The sequence below is a fragment of the Ambystoma mexicanum genome, chromosome 4p (genome assembly GCF_040938575.1).
Source record: "Ambystoma mexicanum isolate Mex_15411 chromosome 4p, UKY_AmexF1_1, whole genome shotgun sequence".
NCBI classification, from domain to species: domain Eukaryota; kingdom Metazoa; phylum Chordata; class Amphibia; order Caudata; family Ambystomatidae; genus Ambystoma; species Ambystoma mexicanum.
In genome coordinates this window covers 469465268-469490938 of record NC_090927.1, presented here as the reverse complement: position 1 = coordinate 469490938, position 25671 = coordinate 469465268, and the positions used below count along the sequence as shown (strand labels likewise).

The 25671-nt window shown below is 47.4% G+C and overlaps 1 protein-coding gene across 1 annotated transcript in view; it reads left to right on the top strand.

Annotated features, from left to right (window-relative positions):
- Positions 1-25671, top strand: part of IAH1 (isoamyl acetate hydrolyzing esterase 1 (putative)) — a 483285-nt gene that overhangs the window by 58139 nt on the left and 399475 nt on the right. Inside the window, exon 2 of the mRNA XM_069605997.1 lies at positions 25529-25581. Within this exon, the coding sequence (XP_069462098.1) occupies positions 25529-25581 (53 nt within the window). The remainder of the gene's footprint in view (positions 1-25528; positions 25582-25671) is intronic.

Genomic DNA, 25671 nt, shown 5'->3' with positions numbered 1-25671 from the left:
AAAATATTTCCCCTAAATCACCAACCACTGAGGTGGAGGTAGTTGGTCAAACACCTGAACCCGACGAGGAAGAGGTGTTACCTGAAGTATTAGACCCCAATGACCATCCTGAACTACAAGGTTTGTTAGTAGAATGTGGTCCCGACAGGATTGAATTCAGTAAGGCCCAAGGAGACAGGCCTGCTTCCAGCTTGAGGTTGAACCTCCTGGGAAGCATAGGATTTATTGTTAAGGTGGGCTCCTCCATAGTGAGCCTACAGAGTTTACAGAAGGAGATCATAGGAGTTTGGTGGTTCCCCTTGCTGTAAGATCCTTCCTCTTGCAGTTGGTGCATGAAGTGCCCCTTGCTGGACACCTTGTCATTGAGAGAACCAAGCAAAGTGTATCCATGCATTTCTACTGGCCAGAGATGGGGGTGCAAGTAGAAAGTCACTGCAGGAGCTGTGCCACCTGCCAGTTGTCTGGAAAAAATGACACAACAATCCAAACTCCATTGGTACCACTCCCAGTTGTGGGGGTACCATTTGAGAGGGTAGGGATCAACATTGTTGGTCCCCTTGACCCCCAAACATCCTCAGGCAATAGGTTTATCCTGGTGCTGGACGACCATGCCACCAGGTATCCTGAGGCCATCCCATTGAAGACTATGGGGGTCATTCTGACCCTGGCGGTAAGGGGTTAACGGCACTGGTAAGGATGCCGGTGCCGTTAACCCGCTACTGCCACATTCTGAGGTCCCTTAGCGGGTCCCACCAGGGCCGGCTGGTTTTACCAGCCGCCCTTAGCGGGACCCGTTAAGGGACCAGTGAGCTAATAACGGCCCACAATTGGCGGGCCCGTTATTAGCTCCTTCCCCATTCCCATTGAGCCCTATGGGGGCTCGAATGGGAATGGGGAATGGTTTTCAGAATGGGGACTTACTGGGTCCTCCAAGGTTGGAATGAGTGCCCTAGCTGAATTTTGTAGTGTACCTAATAGCGTGCCCTGGTTGAATTTAGAAGTGTGCCTAATAAGCGTGTCGTGGTTGAATTTAGAAGTGTGCCTAATATCCTCTCTGTGCAAAGTTAAACTTAGATGTGTGTCTAATAGCGTGCCTTCCTTGCATTTAGAAGTGTGCGTAATAGCGTGCATTGTTTGAATTTAGAAGCGTCCCTAATATCCTCTCTAAACAAAATTGAAGTTTGAAGCGTGTCTAATAGCGTGCCCTGGTTGAATTTATAAGTGTGCCTAATACCCTCTCTCCGTGCAAAATGGCGTGCCTTCCTTGCATTTAGAAGTGCGGAATAGCGCGCATTGTTTGGATTTAGAAGCGTCCGTAATATCCTCTCTAAGCAAAATTGAATTTTGAAGCGTGCCTAATAGCTTGCCCTGGTTGAATTTATAAGTGTGCCTAATACCCTCTCTCCGTGCAAAATTACATTTAGAAGTGTGCCTAAGTCACTTCTGTGCAAGGTTGAATTTAGAAGTATGCCTAATATCCACTCTGTGTAGAGTTGCATTTTGAAGTGTGCCTAATATCAACTCTATACAAAATTGAACTTAGAAGTGTGCCTAATATCCTCCCTGTACAAAACCTGAATTTATAAGTGTGCCTAATATCCTCTCTGTGCAAAACTAGAATTTAGAAGTATGCCTGAAATCTCTGTGCAAACTTGAATTAAAAATATCCTCTCTGTGCAAAACTAGAATTTAGAAGTGTGCCTGATATCATCTCTGTGCAAACTTGAATTAAAAATATCCTCTCTGTGCAAAACTAGAATTTAGAAGTGTGCCTGATAATCATCTCTGTGCAAACCTGAATATTAGAAATGTTCCTAATATCATTCCCTGTGTGGAGTTGAATTTAGAAGTGTACCTAATATCCACTCTGTACAAAGCTGAATTGGGAGGTGTGCCCGCTCGAATCTAAAAGTGTGCCTAATATCCTCTCTGTGCAAAGCTGAATTTAGAGGTGTGCCTTCCTCGAATTTAGAAGTGTGCCCAATAACGTGCCCTGGTTGAATGCAGAAGTGTGCCTAATATCCTCTGTGTGCCCCTAATATCCATCCCTGTGCAAAAAGTGTGCCTATTAGCTTTGAGTTATTGAATTTAGAAGCGTCCCTAATATCCTCTCTGTACAAAACTAGAAGTGTGCCTAACAGCGCGCCTACCTGAATTTAGAAGAGTGCCTAATAGCGTGCCCTGCTTGAATGTAGAAGTGTGCCTAATAGCCGCTCTGGGCAAAATTGTATATGATTGCCTAAATATCCTCTCTGTGCAAAGTCTGAATTGAGAAGTGCGCCCAATATCCCCTCTGTGCAAAGTGGAGTTTAGAAGGGTGCCTAATAGCCTCACTATACAAAAGCTGAATTTAGAAATGGACATAACAACATCACTTTGGCATAGCGGAATTTAGACATGTCCCTAATAACGTCACTGTGCCAAAGTCTAGAAAGTCTGCCCTATAGCATACCTGTGGCACAATTACATTTAGAAAACCTGCCCTATAGCTTATCTATGTCATAATTTAAAGCATACCTGTGTCATAATTGCATCTGAAAGTTGCATCTAGAAAGTCTACCCTAGAGCGTATCTGTATCATGACTGCAATTAGAAAATCCTCCTAAATTGCATTTGAAAGTCCACCTAAAAGCATATCTGTGGTGTTGTTACAGCCAAATTTCTCCCTAATATCATACCTGTATTCCAGCTTGCTAGAAGAAAGTCTACCCAACAGCGTAACTGTGCTGTAGTTGCAACTAACAGCATATCCTAAGGTCCAGCTTCACTTCAAAACCGCCTAAAGGCATATCTGCAGCCTAGTTTACGATAAGTACATTAAAACCTAGAATAAGTGAATGATATCACCCTGCCTAGTTGAACCCACAAACCATAAATAATCTCACTCAGTGATATAGCTGAACTTATAAAGTCCAAATATAAAGTGTAACTTGCATCTGAAACTGTACCTAAATAGCAAGTACTGCCGTGGCACTGTTAATCACAGAAAGAGTCAACAACTAACATCCGGTGTTATAGCTATAGTGGGATGGTGTGAACGATATCTTCCAACCCATCTATGTCACAGCTACTAACCATGAGTGCACCCAACCCACCAAGGCCTGCCGGAAACGACCCCCGTGAACCACCTCCGCCATCCCGCCACCCCTGCCTACCGTCCCCTCCATCCCCAAATCATCTCACCCTCCACCACATCCCACCCATCCCCTACCCAGCACGATGGCGAGCCAACCACCCTAAATCCACTCCTCCTCCGAACCCCCCCCCCCACTGATCAGCCCAACTTGATCATACTCGCTCCCCTCACTAGCATACCGGGCACACCCTGCCCAGCAATCACGCACCCCCCGCTTTTCCCATTAACCCCCACCATCATCCCCCCCAACCACACCCTTTCCCCTCCCTAAAAACTGCATGCCTAGCCCTAGCAAGAACAGAAGCCTCATCCCTCCCCCCTGTGACCCCTCCCACCCTCTCGCACACACCAATCACAACAAAAACACTAAAGGGGAAACATACCTGGTCCCCCTCTTTCTCTCGGCACTCCTCGCCTCCCCTGTCCCGACCCACCACCTCATTCCCCCAATCACCACCATCCCCCCTTGCTTCACCCTTCCTGAAACCCCTGTCCCTTGATTTCTTACCAACCGCAACTGAAACTCCTAACCCCCTACACCCCACCGCCAAATCCCCCGTGCCAAACCCAATCACCTGATCACAAGCATCCATCCACTCCCACCCGAAACCCGCCAACCTTTCTGCTCGCCCACTTTTCCCATCGATCATCAACCACCCCACCCCTCTCGCTCTCCAGATTCTACCCTCTCCCCCCCGCTCCCCATATCGGTGCAGCTCCGACACCATCCTCACCTACCGAAAGGAATTGCATCTTATTTAATGCCCGGTCCGCAGCAAAAAACAGACACTGCATCATTGACCTCCCCGCCTCTGACAAACCAGACCTGGTTTTCATCACTGAAACTTGGTTCTCTGACGATTTTGCCCCTATCGCCAATGAAGCCTTCCCCCTGACGACTCCCTCATCCCACTGAACCGTCCCTCTAGAGGAGGGGGCATAGCATTCGTCTACAAGTCTCACCTCCATGCCTCAATCATCGACAACCAACCTTCTATTCCTTCCTGCGAATCACTCCTCGTTAAACTATCCCTTTCCCCATCGTCCTCACACAGCTTCCTAATAATCTACAGACCCCCTGGCTATGATAGACAATTCTCAAACAACCTCTGCGACTCTATTGCCACCCTTCAACTAAACCATTCCAACCTCACCCTTCTAGGAGACTTCAACATATGGCTCGACATCCCCACCAACCCTATGACACACACTCTGGTTGACGGGCTAGACGCGATTAACCTCCAACCCCACATAAACGGCCCGACTCACTATAAAGGACACACTCTTGATGCCATCTTCAGCTCCCACAAACTGATACATCTAAACCCCACCACCCCTGATCTGGTCCGATCACTTCATTGTTTCTTTCGCCATTCGCTCACCCGTCCCGCTTCCCATACTCGAACCTGAACCTCCGATTCTACGCAAATGCTGGAAAAAACAAATAATCCTTCCTGACCTAGCTGACGCACTCCTCCAGTCTCCTCCACCTACTTGCCAACTCAATAAACAACTAACCCCCCCGACGCCTTTGACTCATGGCTCAACACCTCACTAATGCGGCTCACACTTTCTTGAAAACCGTCAGCCCGCCGTGGCCTGTTCCCTAGATGTTCACACCAGATTTGAATACCACTAAACAACTATATAAAATCCTAGAACGCAAATGGCAGAAAGACAAAACCGAAGAGAGCAGAGCCACCTTGGCCCGGCACCTTCATCAGTACAAGGCCGATATCCGGAAAGCAAAAAAGCCCACTACAACTCCCGAATCTTAAACTGCAAGAACCCTAGCAAAGAACTTCACAAAATCACTGAATTCACCAAACTATCAGGCACTACCACCGTCCCGACCACCTCACAATCACTGTGAGACTCAATCTTTCTCCACTGTTACGCCATGGCTCTCGAAAGAATAAACGCTCTAACCACCAAACTGGCTCTCTTACATCCACCAGCCAACCCTCCCCCCCCCATACCAGCCAACCCACAGCCCTCGACCACTAAGCAACCAACGTTTGACTCCTTTAGTCCAATATCACCCGACCAATTTCGCATACTTCTCTCTGCCAGCAAACCATCCGGCTCTCTGCTAGATCCTTGCCCGGCCACAACCCTCAAAGAAATGTTCGCCTCTACCTGCGCAGGAGAACACGCAAGATCCATCATAAATTACTCCCTTTCCTTGGGTATTTTGCCCAACGCATTTAAAAGAGTTCATGTCAAACCTCTACTACCGCCCCATCTCGAACACCAGGTTCCTTGCCAAACTCATTGACCAAAGCACCTACTCCCAACTAAAGGCCTTTGTCGAAGCCAACAATCTCCTAGACCCCGCACAATCAGGTTTCAGAGCCCGACACGGAATTGAAACCACCCTAACTTCAAGCTGGGATGACCTTAAAAACATGGCAGACTCCACGGGATGCGCCGCATTAATCCTTCTCGACCTATCCGCCGCCTTTGACACAACAATCACTCAATCCTCCTTGACCGCCTCCACTCCCTAGGAATTTGTGGAACTGCTCTCAAATGGATAGCTTCGTTCCTCAAAGACAGGTACCAAATAACGCAACTCTCCTCCTATTCCTCCCAATCCCGACCGGTCGACACGGGAGTTCCACAAGGAGCATGCCTATCTGCCCTCCTGTTCAATCTCTACTTAACCAACCTCCCACCAATAATTTGTTCACACAACATCCTGTGTTACAACTACACTGATGATACTCAACTAATTTTAAAACTCATGAACTCAAAACCAACCTGCCAACCTGACCTCGCTTCCTGCCTCCACGACATAGAGCTCTGGATGACCAAAAACCACCTCTTGCTAACCCCTCCAAAACCGAAATCATGGTATGTGGCAACTCGGAACTTCTTCCACACCCACTACCCTGGCCATCTGCCATGGGCAACTCACCGACTCCCTCTAATTCAGTAAAAAACCTTGGATGCACCCTTGACTCTGACCTAACACTCTTGCGCCAAGTCAACAACGTCTCAAAGTCCTGCCACTACCACCTTAAAAATCTTAGGCGCATCTTTCCTTACCTCTCCTTTCCCAACAGACACTCTGCGGTCCAATCAATTGTTATATCAAGACTGGACTACGCTAACCCCCTCTACCTCGGAGTCCACGCTTACCAACTGAATAAACTACAAAGAGCACAAAACGCTGCAGCCAAGCGCTCGGCCCGAGAGACCATCTCCCCAGCCCTAAAAACTCTGCACTGGCTCCCGGTGGCCCGAAGGGTGACCTTCAAAACCTTATGCATTTCTCACCTAGCACTGCATAAAACCGGACCTCAATATCTACAAGAGAAGCTGAAACCCAATCAACCCCCGTGTACTCTAAGATCAAGCTCAGCCGGCCTCCTAGTCATACCTAAAACAAACTCAGTCAGGTTAGGCGGATCATCATTCTCAGCCTTGGCCCCCACGCTGTGGAACGCACTTCCACCACACATCCGCTTAACTGAAGATCTAATGTCTTTGCGCAAAACTTGGCTCTTCCCCTAAAACCAAACCGTACTCAAACTAACTCAAACTGAATAACAACATCTCAATGACACTGACTCAACAAACTATTAGATTTTGAATAACAATAAGACAAATAACAATACAACATCCAGAGCCAAGCGAGAAATCGACAACTAATAACCGCTAATGTAAACCAAAAGGACAAACAGAATACAATGAGTAAAGTAGATCATAGTAGTGAAGTGGATAAAAAGAATAAATCGTACGAAAACAGTAATGCGGTCTAAATTAATTAAATGGATGTAATGAATGAAGAGATGAGGATGGAAATATGAATACAGGAGACTGATGAGTACACAGACAGATGGAATGTATTAGTGCATGGCACAAATGGAAAATACAGAATAGACAATTCAAGTACATGTGATGGATGGTAGCGCATGAAACAGATAGAGAGCATGGAACGGATCCAGTACGTATGCCAAGTGACATGGCCTGAACCGATAATGCATGATGAATGAACGAAGTGAATGGAGCGGATGAAATCGGTAGAATGGATGAAGCGTGTGGAACGGATCAGCATGTAGAGCGGATGAGTGTGTAGAGCAGATGAGTGTGTAGAGCGGACGAATGCATAGAGGGGATGAGTGTGTAGAGCGGACGAATGCATAGAGGGGATGAGTGTGTAGAGCGGACAAATGCGTAGAGCGTAGAACCGAAGGGTGCTTAGAGCGAATGAATGCATAGAGCAGATGAGTGTGTAGAACGGACAAGTGTGCAGAGCGGATGACTGTATTGTGCGGATGAGCGTGTAGAAGGGATGAGTGCATAAGAGCGGAAGAGTGCGTATAGCGCAGGAGTGCACAGAGCAGATGAATATGTAGAACGGATGAGTGTATAGAGCGGATGAGTGTATAGAGCGAAGGACTGTGTAGAGCAGATGAGTGCATAAAAACGATGAGTGCGTGGAGCGGATGAGTGCGTGGAGCGGATGAGTGCGTGGAGTGGATGGGTGTGTAGAGCACAGGAGTGTGTAGAGTGGACGAATGCGTAGAGCGGATGAATGCATAGAGCGTACGAGTGTGTAGAGCGGATGACTGTATTGAGCGAATGAGCGCGTAAGAGCGCAGGAGTGCGTAGAGCGCAGGAGTGCACAGAGCAGATGAATGTGTAGAACGGATGAGTGTATAGAGCGGATGAGTGTATAGATCGAAGGACTGTGCAGAGCTGATGAGTGCATAAAGCAGATGAGTGCGTGGAGCGGATTGGTGCGTGAATTGGATGTGTGCGCTGTGCGGATGGGCGCATAGAGCAGATTAGCGCATAGAGCGGATGGGTGTGTAGAACAGATGGGTGCATAGAGCGGATGGGTGTGTAGAACAGATGAGTGTGTGGAGCGGAAGGGTCCTTGGAGCGGACGAATGTGTAGAGTGGATGGGTGCGCGGAATGGATGGGTGCGTGGAACGGACGAGTGCGTAGAGCGGATGTATGCGTAGAACGGACGAGTGCGTAGAGCGGACAGGTGCATAGAACGGACGAGTGTGTAGAGCGGATGGAACGGGGGGACGTATGGATGGAACGGGGGGACGTATGGATGGAACGGGGGACGTATGTGGGTGGAATGGGGGACGTATGTGGGTGGAATGGGGGATGTATGTGGATAGAACGGATTAAGTATATGGAAAGTACGGGTGAAATATGTGGAAGGTACGGGTGAAATATGTGGATGGGGTGCATAAAACAATTTAGAGTTCATGGAAATGATCGGAGCGCATGGAACGGATTCGAGCGCATGGAGCGGACTGGAGCGCATGGAGCGGACTGGAGCGGTCTGGCTAGTGAGAAACTGAAGGCAGGGCAGGCACTGGTGAAACATTGGTATGACCAAAAAACTGCCCTCATCAATTTCTCACCAGGTCAGCAAGTCCTGATAATGAATCCCATAAGGCCTAGAGCTTTACAAGACAAATGTTCAGGCCCTTACACAGTGGTGGAATCACTGGGTGAGGTCAACTATTTAGTGGTTGTTGGACGGGCTGGTCAAGCTCCAAAAGTGTTCCATGTGAATAGGCTGAAGGCTTTCTTCCCAAGAGTTGAAATCGCTTCACTGCTGCTGGCTTCAGATGTTGAAGAGGAGTCGGAACCTCTCCCTGACCTGTTCCAGGGCAGTCCTTCAGATAGCTCCATTGAGGGTGTCAAATTAGCCCCTCAACTGACTTCTGATCAACAATCTTAGGTGAAATGTTTGCTGAAACAATTTTCCCCATTGTTCTCACAACCCCTTGGTTTGACACCTTGGTGCAAACATGACATTGACACAGGAGACCGTGTACCTGCTAAAAGTAGGGGATACTGGATGTCAGACAAAGTAACATCTTACATTAAGACCGAGCTCAACAAAATGTTGGATCTTGGGGTGATTGAACCCTCTAGTAGTCCTTGGTCCAGCCCTGTGGTTTTGGTTCCAAAGGCAGGCACCTCTGAGTTGCGGTTCTGTGTGGATTACAGGGCTCTGAATGCTGTCACCAAGACAGATGCACACCCCTTGCCTAGAACAGATGAGCTGGTGGATACTTTGGGTGCTTCCAAATACCTCAGCACATTTGACCTCACTGCAGGCTATTGGCAAATAGCCCTTGCAGAACATGCCAAAGAGAAGACTGCTTTCTCAACACCAGAGGGTCTTTACCAGTTCAGGGTAATGCCTTTTGGGTTGAAGAATGCCCCTGCCCCTTTCCAGAGGTTTGCGAGTCATGTCCTTAATGGGTTGGATGAATTCTGTCTAGTATATCTGGATGATATAGCTGTTTTTAGTGCCACCTGGGAGGATCATGTCAAACACCTTAGGATTGTGTTGCAGGCTCTTCACAAGGCCCACTTGACCATAAAGGCCAGTATGTGCCAGATTGGACAAGGTTCAGTGGTCTACCGTGGACAGCCTCTACCCATTAAAGTACAAGCAGTACAAGACTGGCCTAGCCCCACTACTTAAACCCAAGTGAGAGCCTTTTTAGGACTCACAGGGGTACTACAGAAACTTCATGGCAGACTATGGCACCATAGCTGCCCCTCTGACTGCTCTCACAACCCCTAAAACACCCAAGAATGTAACTTGGTCTGAAGAGTGTGGGAAGGACTTCAATGGCATAAAAGACTCCTTGTGACAGGCCCCTGTTTTCAGGGCCCCTGGTTACCAAATACCTTTTATTGTGCAGACAGATGCCTCTGACACTGGGATAGGAGCTGTACTATCACAAGTAGATGAGAAGGGTAAGGAACACCCTATTGGCTTAATTAGTCGCCAGCTAAAGGACAGAGAGGTCAGATAGTCCACAGTAGAGAAAGAATGTTTGTCTGTTGTGTGGGCCCTAAGGAAGCTGAGGCCCTACCTCTATGGGACCCACTTGATTGTGCAAACTGACCATACGCCCTTGAAGTGGCTAATGAACATGAAGGGAGAGAATCCAAAGTTGCCCAGGTAGTCCATAAGCCTTCAAGGCTTTCACTATTGAGCCAGGTGTTCAACATAGCAATGCTGATGGGTTGTTCAGAATGTTTAACCGACCTGAACATGAGACTCATCCAGGGGTGTATTAATTCCCCTGGTCCTTGGTCTGGGAGGGGCGAGTGTTGGGAAAGATTTCCATTTCATTTGTAATTTTCCCTCCAGTTGTGTACCCCCCAACTTTTTGCTGATGTTAAACACCATAGTCTGACTTTGCCAGGGGAGCACAGCCTTCTGCTGCAATCCCCTGGGCATTTCGCTCACATTATTATGTGGAAACTGACATGCCCTTGAAGACAGTCAGTACTGGGAGACTTTGTTTCCCTTAGTCCTTGTCAATGTTGCAACATTTCTGCAACATGTTGCAAGTGCACAATGTACATTCCAGTATAGTACACTTGGGTCTTCCTGTCATTTCTAAAGGCCCTAGATACTCTCAAAGAATTTTTTAGGAGAAGTGCAGGTGTTCCTTCGACAGGGCTGGTGGCAGCTTATCTTTTCATATATTTTTAACCCTTTCCTGCCAGGTAAACTGCGGTTACCTCGTTTGGCATGAATAGGTCGCCTGGGTCCAAAATGGCCATGCCACAAGGTTCTTTGTCCTGTCCTTTGGCCATCTTGCCCCTTCACCTTCCCCAGGTCCAGCCGACACGGGTCAGTCCTTATTTGGGCATGCATTCTCCTGCAAAACACCAAGCTTTTGCAGGCTTCTGCATGCCTTGTGTGTGTGTGCTTCCAGGTTGTGGACTGGACTGTCTGGTTCCAATACACATCCTAGGTGCCAGAGAGTCTGGTGTGCTGTGAATGCCTGGGACCACTGTGGTCCATGATTGGTCCACGTATGGTATGCCTGCATGTGAGCAGATCTCCCATTGGGTCCTCTTTGTTTTCGTGCAAAGGAGATTTTGGATAAGAGAAGGGGGGAATCAATGAGAAGTTTGGAGGAGTGGTAAAACACCCGCTATTCTCATTACTGCCAAACTTGTAATAAGGCCCTATGTGCTGTGACTTCTAAAAGTCTGCTATGAAGCGGTCTGAGCCGGTGCTTTATTTCTCTACACAGAAGAGTTTTTAGGACTTTGTGTTCTTCAATTGGGGTTTGTAGGAAGTTATGCATTTCTAATGCGCGATATTCTGAGCAGTGTAATGTTGTGTAGATGTCAGTTGAGATGGTCTTCCAGTGTGCTAAAATTGTAATAGGAAGTCTTGAAAGCTTCCAGTTTTTCAGCCTCATTTCACTTGCGCTTTGCATTACCATCCATGATCTTTGGAACTTGACTGTGCTGTCTGTGTCTGAAGTGTATGCCCCAATGGTTGATCCAATTTGATACCTTTCTCATCAGAAACGTTTGAGCTTTGGTACAGATTTCTGGACTAACTGAAAATGTGCTCTGATGGAGTTAATGCATGTTAGACTGCAGACAGGGCAGTTGAGAAATGTTGCACTGTTTAAAACAATTGCTTACATAGTTAAAGCAGTCAGTCTTTTGTGCGTTTCGAAAACCTGTTACAAATACTTTCTAAAAAAGAGGGCCTAGCGAATTTGGAAACAGGCATACTTCTTTTCATGATAACCATTAGAGCAGGGTTTAAAACGTCAGTGGAATCATGTTGTATATGTTATTCATTTCACATGAATACTTGGATTGCTGAAACCATCTTCACCAAAAATGTATATACTGTTTATTCTGAAGGCATGTACACAATCCTCACATAATTGTTAATTGTACCAATTGTTAATAAACTTAAAATGACCCAGAAAATCTTTCACGTAGCCATTCATATAATTTGCAATATTTCTAATCAGTTCAATTATTAAAGGAACTTGATCCCCACAGTCACCGGACGGCTTGAATAACACTCAGATTCCAAAAGATGGTTCAAGGGTTTTTATTTCTCAAATGGAACAAATGGCTCAAAGGGCTTCCCTATCACGCTCTCCCGTGGGATCCCACCTCCTTAACCCAGACTTTCCTAACCCCAGGTTTGGCAACAAGTGAGCAGTAATCCCTTCGATTTAAGCGTTTGCTACAGTTGAGAGCTTAAAGCAAAAGCCTCATCTATCTGACTCCCACCTGGGTTCTTCTAAGGTCTCAGTAGGAAATGCCGATTTTTCTTGTGCCACTAAAGGACACACTGGTCGATTCTGTCACTCAAGCTGCCCCTCTCTTCTTCCCCTCCTTCTACCACACATTCACTCTCCTCTTCAGTCTTATCTCCAGTCTTCTTCCTCTACTCTCTCTCCTCCCTTCTGTCCCTCAGTGTCTTCACTCTCTTCTTCCTCTTTCCTCGCCTCTTTACAAACCCCGCTTCTCATCTCTCTCCTCACGCCTCTCCTACACACAATTCCCTATCTTTACTTATATTTACACCGTCCTCACCAATGTTCCCTCTAAATATTTTTTTGTCAACTGCGGAAATGGTTTCCTTTCGTAGAGACATTATCTGCACCTGACTAACAAGGTAAACCCCTTTTGTGAGCTTTCAAAGTTGGTGAGCTATCATCTGAGGGAAGTGTGAAAGGGAATTCTCCCCTCCACAACCTGACCTGTGCAATTCTTTATGCATTACTGCATCTTACAACACTAAATATATTGGCAACAATAATCAAATGTTTTATATGCAGTTCTAAGAGAAGTCCTAAACCAATCAAAGCATTCATGATCTGCCAAAATATATAGCAAAAAAGTACCCCTACGCAGGGAAAAATACATGTGCCAAAAGAAAGCATTGTGTGCTCATGATAAACCGTGCGTTTAGTTGAGCAACAACCCAGAGGTGAGTCGAAGCAGGCTGTTCCTAAAATAAAAAAGATTATTGCCTCTCTTTTTCAACAAGTATTGTGTATGGAGAGGGGATCGTATTCCTCTACGGGACACTTTCAATTGGTTATTACTGATATCTAAACAATAGTATATTTCAAATGGCCTCAAGAACACGCCAACTCCCAGAGACAGTACAAGGGTTTTTATTTTCAATTCAGCAAAGGGCCTAATAGCTGCCACTCTCTAACCTAGGAAGGGGAAGGCCAACCCGAACCCATGCGTTCTTTGACCGCCAGACTTGTAATACAGATCGGTAACCTCAACTGACTACAATCTGTCTTCCTTTTGGTGATGGCCTAAAGGCAAACAGAATATCAGTCTAGGCTTCCTCTGGGAACCATCTACGGGTTCCTAAGAAATGATTTCCCCAAGGGAATGATTTAATGGTTGTGCCTTCAAGACACTCAATTCTTCACCCTCTCTGGTCCTGCTGTGATATTCCTTTCTCTAAACCTCTAACACTCAACCTTCTCTCCTCTTACTCTCCTTCCCCCTACTCACCCACTTTTTCTCCTCACTCCCTTTGACACGTCCTCTTCTATCCCTCTGATGTTCCTCACTCTATCTACCGCCACCCTTTGATTTTACTCTCTGCTACGCTATCGCACACTAACATCCCCACGCTACTACTCTCCCCTCTCCAGACCACTGGTACTCTTCCGCTCGCCACACCACTACCACTCCTCCCCCACTTTCTCAATCACCCCCTTTCACACTCACAATCACCTCACTCACTCCCTACTCTCTCCTATCACTCCACACACCCACATGCTCATTCATTTCCAGTACCACTTCCTTTCAGCAACCAATACTTCAGCTTGCACAAAGCCTGAATTTGACCTCGCCTGAAAAACCCTCAACTTCCTGCTTCCTTTTATTCTGCCCCTGATACTTTCTTTCCCATCGGTTATCCTTCCCCACTGGTTCCCCGAATCAATGTGTAGTATCTAACTGCATATCATGTCACAAGATGCTTAGAATGTAGAATCTGGATTGCCCCAGATTCCAATGAAGTCCGTTGCTCAGGACTTCAGGGTAGGAGCTTGAACCATAAAGATGTACCATCTATTCCTCCTGCCTAATTGCTTTACCTAACACTGTAGCTTAATAAATTAAGTTCCTTTTATACTTACCGGCATCCTGAGTGTTCCAGCTCCGCCCGATTCACTTACCCGAAGTCCCAGGATGCTGACTTTGCATGTCACACCATTTTTCCCTGTTCTCCCCTCCTGGGAAATGGTACAATCAAAAGACACAAAAGGGTGTCCAAGCCCCAGCCTTTTCTCGCGTGTCTGTCAACTAAGGCTTTGTAACGGTGGCCAGTGGCGGTAAGTCATGCTCTTCATGTTAGTCTGTGTGAGGGCCTTGCATGCTTGTCAGTTGGTCTGTTTTGTGGGGCCATTCCACGGCTTTCACAGGTAAGCGTAATGTTCTTGGAGGGTTAAGAGTATGTACAGGCCTCTATTGATGACTGGGGCTCTGTCTCGCGCAGCAGACTCCCTTCAGGATATTGCTAGGTTGTGGTTGCAGGTTCCTGGTCTCTCGGTGGAGCTTTGTTTCGGCCGGTCGCATGGCTCTTCATCTCCAGGGATAGTGAAATATTCAGTTTTTGCAAAGAAAATAGAGAAATGCTGACAAGCATCATGCGTGAGAGGTATGGGGTGATTGACAGTGGCACTATAAGCAAGAAAACTGGCACTATTTTTTTAAAAAACTTTTTTAAAAAATGTTTTATTCGTTTTTCAATACAACCAACAATACAAACCAAACACGCAGTGCAATCCACAATCATTACATTCATCAGATTCCTCTGGATCTAACATTGTTCCAAATACTCCAGATATCCATGCTTTCCATGCCATCAGGGTACCCACTTCTTCCTCCCAAGACATGCTACTTGCCTCCTGCCATACCACCGTTTCAGCCTCCGACCATTTCTGAAATTCTTTCCACCACGCCTCCACCCGTGGCTTATGACACTTTTTCCATCCCATAGCTATCCTTCGCTTTGCAAGCACGTACGCCATGTCTTTCAGTTTCCCAACATGCTTCAGTTTTCGTGGCCTAGGAAACCCTCCCAACAGGCAGGCCCAGGCCGTGTCTATGGCGAGCGTGACCCCTTTCTCTGCTAGCTTTTGTGCGACTTCTCTACAGAAACACTCGACCACTGGGCATGACCAAAACATGTGTGTCATATCAGCATTCTCCTCATCGCACTTAGGGCACGCCTGTCTCCCAGCATTCCTGAATTTAGATATCCTCACCGGGGTCATATACGCTCTATGTGTTACGTACAGCTGTATTTGCTGCAATCTGGCATTCCTAGATACTTTCTTATGGTATCCCAGGGCCCGCTTCCACATCCCATCCTCCATTTGGGCTCCCACCTCTGTTTCCCAATCCAATCTCAAATGTGTCAATTCCTTTCCAACTTTAGCCATTACCATCTCATACAATCTAGAGATCTCATGCCCCCCTTCAGCTGTGTCATATATCATCCCCATAATGGCGTCCGGTTCCTCCGCCAACACTGTCTCGGGCCACGTTATCCGAATCTTCCGCACCAACCTGTGATACGTAACATACTGGCCCCCATGTAGTCCTGCCTCCTCTCCAAGTCCTCCAAGCTCCCTGATGGTCCCCTCCTGCCATATATCTCCCAACGTTACTAGCCCATCCGACTCCCAGTAGGTTCTGATAATCACCCTCAGTTGCTCATCTCCTCCCGCCAAAGCAACCAGAGGTACCTGCCGGGAACACGGGAGCGGGTCCCCCATCATTATACATGCTCGTCGCCACATTTTCCACCCAAGCCTCATCATCCCCGGGCACTCCTTTATTTGTGACTCTGGCAACCAGATAATTTATTTCAGGTAAAACGGGGCACAGTCCTGCCCAAACAGTCTAAGTTCAGGGGTCGCTTCATCGGAGAGCCATTTGGCCACAAACTGTAATTGACTCGCTGTATAATAGACCTCAAAATTAGGTAGCTTGACTCCCCCTTTATCGTGAGAGTTCTGCAACTTCCAGAGCACTACTCTATTCTGAGTACCATGCCACAGAAAGTCTCTACACATACCATTTAGTCGAACAAAAAACCTCTTGGGAATCATATGTGGAATATTACTAAAATAATGTAGGAGCCTAGGTAGAACCACCATCTTAAGCATCTCTCCCCGCCCCATCATCGCTAAGGGCAATTTCTCCCAAAACCTCATACATTTGCGGATTTTCCCAACGGCCATCTCGGTATTACGCCTGTGTTCCTCCTCCGCCGTATGGTACACATCTATTCCAAGGTAGCGGAAGGAGCCCACAGTCCATGGCACCTGCAACACCGGCAACCTTTCTACAGGGATTCCCTTGTAACTGCCCAGCAGGAAAATGCTAGATTTTTGGGGATTCACCGCTATACCGGACAACCTCGCATACCTTTCCATCACCTCCAGAATATACTGAAGATTTTCTTCCGGGTATCTCAAGTATAATAACAAATCATCCGCATATAGGGATATCAGGTGCCGTTCCCCCCCAACCTCAATACCTATCTCATCGTATTGCTGCCACAGATATAGTGCCAGGGGCTCCAGAGCCAGAATGTACAACATCGGGGACCAGGGGCACCCCTGTCTAGTGCCTCTGCTAAGTTGCCATATCTCAGATATCACTGTTCCTGTTCGCACCCTGGCTAGCGGCGCACTATACAGCATCTCCGCCCACCTGATGTACCCCGGCCCCATTCCATACTCTCCCAAAGCCGCCAGCAGCCACGACCATCTAACCGAGTCGAAAGCTTTTAATGCGTCCAAAGACACGATTGCCATTTCTCCTTCATTGTCACAGCCCCATTCAATCACCCGATGGAGTCACCTGTGGTTGTGAGTAATATTCCTGTCCGGGACATAGCCCGTTTGGTCCGGGTGTATCAATTTGCTAATTACTTTCTGCAGTCTATTCGCCAGGACAGCCGTTAATATCTTGCTGTCCTGGTTCAGCATCGACAACGGCCTATACGATCCGCAGCTATGCCCAGGTTTATTAGGTTTAAGGAGCGGTATTATGATCGCTTCTCTGAGCGACTCCGGCAACCGTCCCATTTCAAACGCCTCGTTGAGCATTTCCAACATTGGGGGGAGCACCTCCGCCCCATATGCTTTATAAAATTCACTAGGTAAGCCATATGCTCCCGAAGTCTTACTAGTAGGTAGCTGCCTAACAACCTCCTCCAACTCCTCCAAAGTAATTGGTGCATCTAGTTCTTCTTTCTTCTGCGCTTATCTTGGGTAATCCCATATCTTGCAGAGTTTCCAACATATCATCCCGGCTACCTCCTCCTCTGTCCTCATATAGTTCTCTATAATAATCCGCAAATTCCCTGTTGACTCCCTCTTGGGTGTCTGCCACCTCCCCATCTTCTCTGGTTATTGTCCTAATTGGGCCTACGGGTTTCACTCCTGAATAGCCACGCCAAGAGACGGCCCGTTTTATCTCCTCCCGCATGTTGTCTCTCAGCGTACTTTTTGTAATTAAGGTTGCAGAGCCTTTCCCAGTATTCCTTGCACTGTTGCTGTAGTTTTAGCACCAGCTCGGTGTCTATGCTTCAATTTTTTAGTTCTCTTTCTAATTCCTCTTCCACCTTCTGTAAATCAGCCAGGACCCCATCCTGCAGGCCTTTCGATTTAGCGATGGCCACACCCCGCATCACCACCTTGAAGGCCTCCCACAGTGTCCCCGCCGAGTCAACACTGCCTGTGTTCACCTCAAAATAGTTAATGATCTCATCTCTTATATCCTCCCGAAAAACGGAATCCGTGCCCTAGGGCGGCAGTATTGCCACCCCAGAACCAGGGGCAAGTGATCCGACAGGACCCTCGCTTTATATTCTATGTGAACGATCTCTATCAGTACATCTGGTGTGGCAAAGACATAGTCAAGTCTAGTGTGCAGCTGTTGTGGGGCCGAGTAATGTGAATATTGCCTCTCATTAGGATGCTTTGTTCTCCACACATCTACCAATCCGAAGTCGTCTAGCAACGACTGCAATACCCTAGCTGCTGGGGCAGGCCTGACCACCTTGTCATCCGACCTGTCTACTTCGGGGTTTAACACACAATTGAAATCCCCTCCGCAGATCACTGCGCTACCCACGCACAAGCTCAGGTTGGTGCACATAGTCCGGAAGTACTCAGCTGTGTTTTGATTAGGGGCGTACGTGTTTACAATGCACACCTCTTTATTCTCTACCAACCCTCTCACTATGACCAAACGCCCCTCAGTTTCCACCGTTTCCTGTATTAGTTGGAACGGAACGTGCGGCGCCACCCAGACCAGCACACCCCTAGCATAGGCCGAGTACGAAGACCCCACTACAATACCTTCCATTTTCTCCCCACCAGTTCCAATTTTTCCCGTGTCAAATGTGTCTCTTGTAACAGTGCAATATCTATCTTTTGTCTCTTCAAATGCAGCATGACCTTATTCCTTATTAGATAACTATTGAGTCCCCTGACATTCCACGTCACTATTCTAAGATCCCCCATGGCTCGTTAGTAACCATCTCCCTCCCTCTCAGCCAACCCCATCCGCCTGCGCCATACAGATACAATTCCAGGGCTATTCCCTGTAGGCTCGTGTTTAAACTCACTCCCCAAAACTATATACACAACAAACTCCCCACCTCCCTCCCCTCCCCTCCCCTCCCCCACCCCTTCCCCAACAACTCCCTCCCCAACTGTTGCCCAGCTCCATCCCTGGATCTCAGGCACCCCCACATCTAGCCCGGTCTGGTACGCTCAGAGCTCAGTAGGGTGAAGTCGCCCTAATGGCCACTTAACTATTTATCCTAAATGGGGGCGTAAGGACTAGCCCTGCAAGGCTCCTTAATAAAGCAACAGTCACAGTGCACACAATACATTATCTATCCTACTCTGGTCCCGTCTACGAACAGGCCACATCAATGACTATAATCAAGTCCCATAGTCTTAAGCCGCACCATCTCCCTGTGCTCCCATTACTCTTTACTTATCTCGTCCGCCTCCTTCTTCCGTCTGGATGTCAGGCTCCTGGGGGCAACCCTACGTATCAAGCCATCCCATGGCATCCTCCGGAGTGTCGAAAAATAAAGTTCTGTTTTTATGAAAAACCTTCAATTTCGCTGGGTAAAGTAGCATGTATTTCTGGCCCGCCTCCCTCAGTCTCCTTTTAACAGCCCCGAAGTTCATTCGGCTCCGCTGCACCATCAGGGTATAGTCCGGGTAGGCTGTTATGTTTGCCTCCCCTCGCTTGATTGTTCCACCTTTGCGAAAGTGTTCCAGAATCCTTTCCCCGTCCCGATAGTTAAGGATCTTGGCGATAACTGGCCTAGGCAGATTGCCTGGCGGTGGCCCCCTCGCCAGAGCCCTGTGTGCTCGTTCCACAGCAAATCCTTGAGACAGAACTCCTCCGGTGATCTCCTGTAGCAGCATGTTTTCGACAAACTCCATGGGGTTGTGGCCCTCTGTTCCCTCCGGTATACCCACAATGCGGATGTTGTTCCTTCGGGCGCGTCCTTCCGCTTCCTCCGCTCTACTCTCCAGGTTGCCCACTCTCAGCACCAGGGCATGCAGTTCCGAATGCACAGTCCGCTGTGTTCGAACTCCCTTCTTTCTCCAGGCTCTCTGTGCGCTCCGACAGGGACCTTACATCCTGTCGGAGTAGATTCACCTCCTCCTGCACTTCACCGACCTTAAGGTCCAACACTGTTTTCAATTCAGCCACAACAATTTCTAGCTTAGCCTCCCAGGCCGCTTTCAAGTCTGCTTTCAAGTCCGCAATTGCAGCCAGAACCTCTTGATTTGTACCCGCAGCGGCCATGCCACCTGCAGGGGGCTTGTTTTTGCTCCTGGCACTTTCCGGGGCCGGCGGTGTTCTAGCAAATTCGTCCAGCGTAGGTTGCTTCACTTTTTGTCTTGGAGGCTTATTAGACATGTCGCAGCAGCTGTATGTTGTGGGTCCGCCCACCTCTTATGCTCCACAAGTAGGGGGAGGGGGGCACACACTCTGTTCAAATGTCCAAGGCCTTACCCAAGCATGGGGGCCTCAGAACCTCAAAAGCTCTGCCAGCCTCCTCCGTGGCATGCCCTAGTAAATCAGCAGCGATCAGCAAGTCCATTCACCCCCTCCTGCCCTGTTATCTGGGCAGTACCGGGATACATGTGCAGGGCAGCACCTTTGTATTATTCAGCGCACAAGTGATTGCACTCGGAGGTACTCCGCTGCCGTGCAGAATATCATCAGGGTTCTGTGCAGAGCGTCCATGTCACCGTCATTCAGTGCGTACGGTTGTTCACACCCAGGAGGGTTTCCTCAGGCTATTTCAGACTGGCCCTTATTATCCCTTCTCTGCTGCTTGGGCAACACCGAGACACTCGCAATGGCCAACACATTCGTAGCAATGGGCGCACTTATGATTGCGCCCGAAGGTGCCACGCTGCGATGATTGTCTCCTCCTGCTTTCAACCCGAGGATCAGAGCCCCTGAGTTGCTTCCTATTGTATGTCCACACAGGGGTACTGGCGTCTGTCATGTATCTGCCCGTTCCTCTCATGTGTGTATCACCAAGGTGCTCATCCTCGTGCGCACCCAACTTCCTGTTACGGTCAGCGATCTTCTCCTCAACTAAACAGTTGGGCAGTTGTATGTTCAGGCACTATTGATGGGAAACCCCATCCATTTCAACACACCTCCCACCCCTTTCAATGTTAATGTCAACCGTCTGGCGTTGCATGCCCTGCTCCGCTCTGTCAGGGCGTACTGTGGGACCCAGCGTGATCGCTCCTGGCGGTGCCTTCCTCCCGAGCTCCGTTCTGAGCTCGGGAGCCACGTTTCCAATTCCCATGCGCCCGGCGTCCCTCCGCTCCTCCCCGCTCCTCTGTACAGGGCCTCAGGAGCCAGTCCCACGCCCCCACGTGTTATTTCGCCACGAGATATGCGGCTTCCCAGCAGGGGCTTCACAGGTCTGCCGCTCGCCTGCAAGCTCCGTGTGCACTTCTCCTTCACCCTCCTGGGGGCACGGGCACACTTATCAGCCACGTTCCGCCGCCTGTCTTCTTCGCCGCTGCTGTACTGTCTCTGACACAATGTGTCCACCGCGGCACCGCGGCGGAGCTTTCTCACACACCGCCGCCTCCTGCAAGCATCCCGGTGTCGGCCAGCTGCCCGTGCTTTCCCAGCTGCGCCGCGTAGGCTCTCGTCCTCGTCAATTGCACCAGTCCCTTTGTTCTATGCCGCCGGCCATTTTGGTTTTCTTCCCGTCCTCTGGATACTTTCAATTCGTCCGCTCGCAACTTAGTATCTTCAGCATCTCCAGCTCCGAGATTATTCCTGTGCGTGCGCCCACATTTCATGCCTTAGACCTGTCGTTTCTAGGTCCCAACACTCCATTTTTTCACTGTTTAGTCCAAGGATCATTCCGGATCGGCAGGAGCCCCTCAGAAGGCGCGTCCTCTCACATGGCCTCGTAGCCACGCCCCCCGACAAACTGGCACTATACCAAGCAACACGTACTGGGGCCCTTGCAACTGCCGCCTTCACCCTCTGGCGAGGGTTGGTTCTGACTTCCACACTGGTAATCATCCCACCCCAGACTGAGAGGGGTCTTCATCCCTCCTTGGCGGGGCCAGGTTACTGACCCTGTCACAAATATCAGACCTCTCAGGGAAACTTAGTAAGAACCCATAGTAAGTATGAGAGCCACCCTCTGCCGTGTGTGGAAAAAAAAACCTTTTCGATATGTGGTTGCCTTTTCTCTTCCATTATGGTATGTCCCTCTGAGACTACCCAACTCCAAATTCAGAACTTTAGAATTAACTGCATGAAGGATGCTGCTAAAGTACGTATTCTCCCTCATGAAGGTCAGACCAAAAGCGAATGGCCACCGGTCTCACACGTTGGAGGCCGGCTGTTTTTCACTTGCAGGCCCGAATTGCAAGCCCTTCTGCAGGGCGACAGATGCCAAGTCTTGGACGAGGAAGAGACTCTGGCCCAGGGATATTGTTTCTCTTTTCTCCCTGGTTCTCTTCAATATTTCATCTTTAGTCGGAAAGGAATGACATTTCATTACACACCAGATTCCCCTCTCCTTAAGGGGCCTAACCTAAGAACACAATCCAGCGTAATACCCTTTCCATGTGTTTCTGGGTCTTGAAAATTGAAAAAACTGTTGCATCAATTGCACAAGATCATCTTGGTTTTCTTAGACTAGTTCTTTAAAGTGTAGGTTTTTTCTCACCTATGCCTGGTCTCTAATACTTTGATTCGGGTGGTCGGCAATTATGAATCAGTGCTGTATTGCTTCAACTGCAGGATGCCTCTTGATCATCTCGTAAATCCTGCACCATCTTTCTCATCGGAATCCACATTCTTGTTGATGGTCTTCGATCCGCCTTTCAGTTCATTGATCAAAGCTTTCAAAGTTCCGTTAGATGTATGGACTTCATCTGTTATTTTGCGGCTAATTTCTTCTTTCACGGTCAACAGGCATGACACCAAATCCTGCCTAGAGATCCAAGAAGAAGATGACTCTTTTGTTGGATTTGTGGCTGATGGGACATTGGGGGCCACTGTGAATCTCTTTCCGCCTCCTTGTGCGGGTGATTCAATCCCATCTTTTGTGCAGCTTTTAAATTGGTTTACCAGAGAGCGCATAAAATTCTTTTTTCCAGCAAGGTTTCTTCTTTCTCAGTCTCTGTGTAGTTCCCTATCCATCTCCAAAGGCCTGTTGTAGCTCTGTACCTCACAGCTATCTCCGATACCTGCCTCCTTCCTAAATGTGCCTTCAGCTAAGTTTTCCTAAAAACTGGATTTTAACTTAATAGAGCTCCTCATTTCACACACAAACAAAAGAGGTGTCTCCAGGTTGATATTGATGTCTTTTTCATGTGGTTGCCCCCCCTTGATCCGAAGCTAAACTGGATGTTAACCAATTGGATGCTGCAGACCCTGAAAACCTCTCTTGATTAGGTGAGAGATTAGACCTCGATCTCTTCTTCCTATAACAGACGCTGCATTCAGCTAATGAAAGTCAGCCATTTAGTGAAAACATAGCATCCCTGCAGCATGTCTCATTTGTCCCAATATTATACACCCTCTGGTTAACAAAGATCAGAATACCAGCCACACTTGGGCTCTCCCTGCGATTACACCGCACTCAGCTAGTCCACCATCTCCCACAGAGCACAAGCTACATCAGGGACGTGGGGTGCACCTCCAGTCTGCTTTGAACTTCAGCATCATCCAGGCTTTCGGCATTAACAATCCTCCACTGATTTGGCCGGTATCTTATGCAGTGGATCTGGCCTTTCAACTGTCATGCATAATGTATCCCTCAGGTCCTCACTTTAGACCTGGATATCATTTCCAAACCCAACGGTTGTGTTCGCCAAAGCTTTCACATTAGGTGGCCATCTTGCGCTGCTGCCGGCCATGCCTCTTGGTGATATCTTTTTTCAATTGAAGTGGTGTAAACATTTCCCATGAATGTGCACGAGCTACCAAGCGCAGTGAGGGAGGCCTAACCAAACAGGGTGGAGGGAGGGATTCCAGGTGGTTTCCCATATGAGAAATTCTTTAAGATAATTGAGTCAAATGGTGCATTTTACAGCACACCTTTTATGAACATTTGGTTAAAAAGCCACACGGTTTACACTCAGTTTTGCAGGTTAATGCATACAAAAATCCAATGGATTTCAGGTCCCAAGCAATGCACAGAAGCATTCTGCAGTGGGTTTCTATCATGCCTTTGCCCTTAATACATGCCAGTCTTCTGCCAGTGTACAAAAAAAAAAAACATTCATGCTGGCTGTGTCCAAACATGCCCATGCTGATTGCACAAATGTATGCTAGTCTCTCATAAGAATACTCATTATGTTGAATTTGCCTGTAATGCCAGTAATAAATAATGCAAATCCAATAGAAGTAAAAATACCCATGCTGTCTGTGCCAGTGTAAGCTATTATCCCCATTTAAGAACTCTTATCTCTTTGGTTTTGCCCAAAATGCTAGTACAAATGCCATACTGCTGTAAGAAAACATGCAGAAGTAAACATTTCAAGTTGCAAGCTACTATCCAGCCATGGAGTCTCTCGCAATCTCATTTCTACACATAAACACAGCACACAGCACACCATTTCATACTTCCCAAGAGTCAATTACTACTAGCTAGTTGTGAGTGCAACCTTTACAACCTGAAACATGTGCATGTTGGTTGCACCAATGTAGGCCAGTATCCTCACTTAAGAAAGCTCTTGCAAGCTTTGCCCATAATGCTAGTAAAAGGCCATTCCATAGTAAGTAAACATGTCCATACTGACTGCACTAATACTACAAAACAAAAGAGATGGCTAAAAGGTTTTGAATGAATCGTAACAGCTCTCTTTACTCTGGTTGGACCTCCAGACCATTGCTTTTCAGCCTGCTATGCATCAAAGAAGGGGACGCAGAATATGCAAACTTGGCATGGTACCACCTCAAAAAGGACAGTTCAATCCGTGCTGCTCTTTCGCTACCCCTCTTCAAGAGGCCACAAACAATCCCGAACATGTTTCAGCCTGATTGTGCTTCATCCGTGAGATATAGCTTGTTTTTCTATTCATGTGTCTGATCATGGACTCTTAGAAGTGATCATCTTTGAAAGAAATTCCAGCTAGCTATTAAATCTGTGCCTTCTCTCAAGGTAATTCAACGGAGTCACAAAAAAAGCTTTTTGTACTCTTTTTTTTTTTTTTGTGGGTGAGTGCATGTTATGGACACAATCTTTTCTTCATATCAAATAATAAATGTCACGCCTTTGCTCAACGATAACTACAAAGAGATGACCGCATCACACAACATCTTTTGTAGTGTATCTTTAAGCCTTGAAAATACATTTACAAAACCCATAACAGTTTTTCAGGCTCACATTAGTCTGCATGTTGGTATTTGTACATATTTATTCAAGGATTTATGTTATGTTTGTCAGTTTGGTTCATCACAAGATATGTGTGCTTTTCCAGTTCTTTCTGTAAAACGCAGGATTCATGAAAGCTAAATAACACCAAGTGAGTAATTTTATTAATGAAATCTAAATTTCATGCAGTGGTCCGTCAACGTTGGCACTTACAGTGGGTCCCATGTATGCAAAGGTACACGAGGCTGAGTGGACAAGGAAAGAGTAAAAGCAAAACCAATTTGCTTTCACTCTTCCATTTTCCACTCCGTCTTGTGGAAAAGAAAATATGTTTTACATGCAGAATTAAATAATGAATTCCTGTGGAATTTCTCTGGTGTTGACCAGGTGTAATACTGAGGCAGATTTCATAGGAATTCATTGGTTGTATGTCTGCATTAAAAGCTTTTTGCCTCAAAGACCTCTCAAATCCTAAACCAGTCCCTGATTCCATGTGTGCTTTTTAATTTTTCCTCAGCAAAACCTGAAGGGTGATAATGGATCAATAATAGCTGATTAAAGAATATTTTTGTGGGCTTGTGTTGAGCATTGCTTATTTGAATTGTGTTGCAGACTGCATAAGTGGGTGACCTGAAGTATTTGTTTTATTTCCTCATAGTTTGCATTCGAAACAAGAGGATGGGGTTCAATAATCGCAGAAAAACTTGTCAGGTGAGCATTACTGGGCAGTTATTCATTTTCTGGCAGATCGGTTGCATTTAAATGGCTAATCTGGAATGGGATAGGACCTTTTGAAGAACA